The 5,375-nt window shown below is 43.2% G+C and overlaps 1 protein-coding gene across 7 annotated transcripts; it reads left to right on the forward strand.

Annotated features, from left to right (window-relative positions):
• The first annotated feature begins 476 nt into the window (after window positions 1–476).
• LOC105043734 (uncharacterized) lies at window positions 477–4,799 on the forward strand. 7 transcript variants are annotated; one of them, XM_029264145.2, is made up of 5 exons: window positions 477–773; window positions 886–1,176; window positions 1,729–2,235; window positions 3,581–3,639; window positions 3,714–4,799. In XM_029264145.2, exons 1-5 carry the CDS (start codon window positions 525–527, stop codon window positions 3,745–3,747), a joined length of 1,140 nt encoding a protein of 379 aa, XP_029119978.1. In that variant the 5' UTR covers window positions 477–524; the 3' UTR covers window positions 3,748–4,799. The 7 variants fall into 7 exon arrangements, with proteins under 7 accessions (XP_029119978.1, XP_073111770.1, XP_029119977.1 ...); XM_073255669.1 differs by having other exon boundaries at window positions 3,742–4,799; XM_029264144.2 differs by having other exon boundaries at window positions 3,581–4,799.
• Window positions 4,800–5,375: the final 576 nt, after the last annotated feature.

Consider the following 5,375-nt stretch of genomic DNA (forward strand, 5'->3'; position numbering starts at 1 on the left):
ATGCGGTGCGGAGGACGACGGTTAGGGCTCGGGCGGCCGGTCTTAGGTCATGAAAAGGATCGTGCGGACGAAGGCAATGTGCATGGCCTCCATTGGGGCTTAGGTGGTGACGGTGCTCTACCTTGTCGCCTTCTCTGGCCTCACCACCGGCCACCGTAAGAGCTGGGCCTCGGCTCCTATGGCCGCTACATGCAATTACAACCATTTTATCTAGATCGGGCAGCCAATTAACTTTTATTTTTTTAGAATAAAAAACATAAATGATGGGTTCTGGACCCTGGTAGTGCGGCCAACGGGCCTTCGGGTCGGGTTCGGAACTTGATTAACAATTTTTGGGCCCAAATCCGGCGTAAAGCCCGAGTAAAAGATTTAGGATGGGCTCGGTTACCGGCATCGCCCTGCCCGTCCTGTTTCCGGCCCTTAGGTCTGGAAACTTCTCCGATCTTGTCCATGACATCAAGAGTCTAGAACCAGACGAAACTCTCCGGCGGTTTAAGACTCCAAGTGGGCCAAATTTCTCCACCATGGGAAATATGGCGTGCCGAATTTTCTGTAAAATGAGAAAAAATCCAGGGTCGTTACCGGCGTTACCGTCATGCTTCTCGAATAGCCCAGCTTTTATCACCGCTCGGTACGCTCACCCCTCGCCGTCCGGTCTCCTCTCCATGGACCGTTGGACCGGAGTGCTCAAGGTCTCCCTCGGCCCCAACCATCGCGGCCCTTTCTTCAAAGTCGCTGCGTCCCTCCTCCTCTCCCACTCCAAAGCCCTTATCGTAATAGCCCCACTCTCTTCCTTTCCGTAAACCCTAATTTCCCCAATCCCTAATCCGTTCGATCCGAATAACCCTAACTCGTTTTTCTTCTTCTTTTCTTGATGGAAAGTAGGTGCCTTCCGTGAATGCGATCTTCTTTAATGGCGACCGGGTCGAAGGCACTGGAGACCCGGTGATCGAGAGGCTATCGGATTCGAGGAACATCGCCGAGCTGCTCGTCTCGAAGCTGGGGAGCTCCGCCAACGCTTGGGTGGTGGATGCGTCCACCTTCAACGGGCCTTTCGCGGTTTATAAGGAGTTTATACCGTCGGTGAACTCTCGAGGAGAGCCGAAGCGTTATGATCCGAATGGATTCCCGGCTTCGTCTTCCGTTGTTACAATCTTATCTAAGTGCGTCGAAGAGGTAAAAATTGAATCTTTTTGCTAAATTTGAGGCCGTTGAAGTGAATTGGCTTTCTTCTTCTAGTTTAGAGGGCAATAGAGTTTTGGAAATTCTCTTAGGAGTGAAGTCATCAAGTGCCAAGTATCAATCTTTGATTAGGATGATCATTAGCCTGGAGACAGTTGTGGTGCCAGACCACTGGCAGAATACCAACATGGCTATCCCCTTTCCAAAATCCAAACTTGCACCCTAGGTTCGTACTCCTTAAGATTCTCTGTATTGCTTACTATGAGCAGGTTATGAGACGAGGATACTACATAGTCCGATTTTCACAACGCAAATATTTTTAATCTCATTGAAATATACTACATTATATATCTAGCTGCCTTTCCAATAGATGCTCATCCATGGATAAAGGCGAACGCCGAGATCATATATTATTTAGTACAGAATTTTGGTTTTGTTCTATTGTTTGTTCTATTGTGTGTGTGTGTGTGTGTGTTATTTATTCCAGCATGTTATATATATATGTTATTTATTTACCATAATGTGGACATGCTTGCTGGTTAGCAGGTGAAAAGTTTGATCTCATGCAGTGTAACAAAACAAATACCGACAGACGTGCATTTTCCTGCATCCACATCGCCAACTCGGCCCAAAACAATCATCCTTGGATTTAGCAAGGGTGGGACTGTTGTCAACCAGCTTGTAACTGAACTTGCATACCTTAATACTGAACCTGCAAGAGACTTGATGAGCAGCGAGAAACCTTCATCTAGATTATCTCAGGAGATGCAAGATTGCCTCTGCCCTGTTTCTGAAGGCGGTCTTTTGTTCAGTATCTCTGAGTTTCATTACGTGGATGCTGGATTGAACTGCGCTGGAGCATATTTGACTGATCGTACTGCAATCAGAAAGATTGTTGAGCACTTGTTGCTTTACGATGCGAGTATTAGTTTTACACTCCATGGCACTCCCAGACAGTGGTGTGATCGCCATCGCCCTTGGATCTGCAAGGAGAAAGACATATTGCGCCGCTTGCTTGAAGATGAAGCTCGCAGATGTGAAGGAAAATTGAAGGTAACTGAGAGATTTTATTTCATCAATAGCCCCCCCAATTTGCAGATGCATTTTGAAATAATCGAAACTATGGATATAAGCTGATGTTTGTGTTAAGCATTGACAATATGGCATGTTCTGTATGGTTTAGTAAATGTAAAAATGACTGTAAGAAGTCAAATTGATTCAAGTGTTCTTTCTCTTTAGGGGACCTTTTCATTAATTTCATGACAACTCCTGCTGCATAACTAACATGAGCATGCATGTTTCTTCCGACCATCAGAACTATCTGCTCTCCCGGATCATTTTTTGTGGGTTGTAGGTCTAAAAGGATTAGAGGAAACCAGTTTGCCTTCCCATGAAGCTGTGCACAAGATCACTAAGCTCCCATGTCTTTCTCCCATGTTTGCCTCTGAAGAAAGGAAAGAGAAATAAGATATCTCTTGCCAATTTTAAAAGAGAAGAGACAACCACAGACAAACATATACATATCAGAAAGTAGAATGTTGTCCAATCATTAAAAGAAATTCTAGAAAGTGAAGAATTGATGCGCTTTTAAATGTGGAGTTCTCTTCTTTTTTCTTAATTGTAAGGTAAAAGTGTCTCTGCTCTCTCCTGAAAAAGATAGGTTTGGTTAACTATAAATAGATGTGATGAAATCATTACTCTAAGATGTGTAATCTGATTGCATTTCTACACTTGCAATTTATTCTTCTGGAGCTTCACATGATAGGCTTACGCATCTCATATGTTTATTTCCATGCAAGATTTGATAGACTTCGGTCTATTCTTACATGTCAGTCAATAAATTCCTTCAGTTCTCCTGGTGGTCCTCTTGCATAGTTTCCCTTAATTCCTTCAGTTCTCCATAACTGTGAGACCGTTCAATTGCCGATACTGGTTCGTGCTTTCGGGTAAAGTATAGCTTAGGTCTCATACCCGGGGCATTTGGGTTTGTATACCTTTTGAATTATTATTAGAGCTTCTAATTTGCTCCAGAATAGAAATCCCACCGTTTCTTGAAGTGCAGTTGTTTGCTTTTGTTAATGTGATCGTAGTGTGGACATATTATAGTGAGGTATCATCTTTGTGGAAACAATAGGCTTTCCATATGCAATGTCTTTTAAACAGTAACAGATTCTATGTCTATCCGTGAGTTCTTCATCTGTGACGCAATGGCTATATTCAAGAAACCGAAATAATAGCGTTGATCCTTGAGATGTGACTGTGCCACTCCAACAGTACTCGCACCATACATTGAACTCCATCTTGTCCAAGCTGAAAAAAGAGAACTCTGTAGTACTGCACCGCTTTTCTGGCCCAACTCTGACAAGAAGAGCAGCTCACTCCTCTATTTTGCTTGCAGCCCATATCTAAAAAGAGGAATAGCTCAAGGCGCAGCAATTGTTTTGCTCAATCAGCAAGGTACCTGTTGCAGAGACCTTTGGAATCAAGCAGCTTCTGATTAATATTTTTAATTTTGGCCCGGATCTTTCCAGATTTCAGCAGAAGTTCCTGATTGCACAGGTTTAACCAGTAATTGAAAGTTGAAAGCCCCTCGGAGGCGATGGTGGCAATGGAAGATTGCTTATTTAGAAATATTCTAGAGTCCGTTTCTCTCCAATGGTAGCCAGCGGCGTCAAGATGATAAGCTGTGATGGTTTTGAAATTTTCCCCTTCTCCAAGCTAGACGGTAGTGCCCGAAGCTAAATTGCGGATGGAGCACACCCAAGGAATAGCCAATGGACTTCCAAACGGTGGAGAAGAACTTGCATGATGAAGATAGATGGTCCACCATTTCTCCTGCTTCATTACAAAGCACACATCCTCTGAGATCTTTTCCAAATTTTTTACCGATGTTATCTCTGGTGATCAAGTTCTTAAGCCTAACCAAAGGAAACATTTAGTCTCAACGGGTACCTTAAGTTTCCAGAACCAGCAGAAGCACACTTTGCCCTGGAGTTCAAGAAATGATGAAGGGTGGCTGAGACAAATGGTGTGTTCCCATTCAATTTCCATCTCACCCAGTCCTCATTTTGGCCAAGTGTAATTGTTGCAAGGAAGGAAGGCTGTCTATTTATTGAACTCATTAAGAATCTCAGGGGAAGGAGATGTCGGCCGTCTAATCTTCAATCTACATTACAGAAACAAGCGACAATACCATTTTTCTTCGTACTTGGGCAATCAATTGCAAGGAAGAGTTCTTGGAGAGGAACGCCGGAAATTCAGCAATCATTCCAAATGACGGTCTTTGGGCCATGTCCAATCGTGAAGTGCATCTTGCTCCAAAAGAAAAATGGGAACATCTTCCCAGATCCTTCCAAATTCCTAAGCTTCAAATCCCCAACGGGTTTGGCAAGGAGAGAAGTATTGAATTGACTATTTAATGCACATTGATGCCATGACGGAATCGAGAAAGGACCCAATGCGTGATTGACCAGCATTAGAAGGGACCTTGAGGTGATCGGATGGGATAGGTCCATTGTATGAATAGGACATCCGAACTCGTGTGGATATCTTGTTACATTAATACCCAAACTCCCACTTGGGATCCATTTGGGATAAGGCATCCCTTTCAGTTTGCATATTTTCTCCCCTCCTCATTACGCATACCGATCGGTGTTGCATGTTTAAGCATTGCCACCCTGCGTCTCTCTCACTTGTGTCGATCCATCAAACCGAGAAAGTGATCCGGCAACCTCCCGTCACCTTTGGAATAACAAACCATCCAACGGCTGAGAATAGCATGGAAATGTTGACTCGTTCCACTCTTTTGTACTATTTTTCTAAAGACGGGTCATAAAAGTCATATTACCAAATTTTCTGAGAAGCATCCGTTGATCACTTTATTGATCGATGCTTCCACATACACGACAACAAAATGCCCTTCAAGTCTCACTTGAGGTTTACTTGGTTATGATTAGTTAAAAAGATTGATAAATGATGCTTGTATTATGACTACAGTGAAACCATCCTTATATTTGTTACGTGTCAGTTTCATTTCTTACTAGCTGATTCCTTTTGTTCTGAGCTTGAATCCAATTCTTATGCAATTAACATTCAACACCTACCGTTTATTTCGTTTGCGGAAAGTTTCGTACGTGTAAGAGACGATCCTTTTATTCTGATCAATCACACACCAGGTCCCTTCTCAGTTCTTT

Source organism: Elaeis guineensis, chromosome 4 (genome assembly GCF_000442705.2).
Source record: "Elaeis guineensis isolate ETL-2024a chromosome 4, EG11, whole genome shotgun sequence".
In the NCBI taxonomy this organism is placed as follows: Eukaryota; Viridiplantae; Streptophyta; class Magnoliopsida; order Arecales; family Arecaceae; genus Elaeis; species Elaeis guineensis.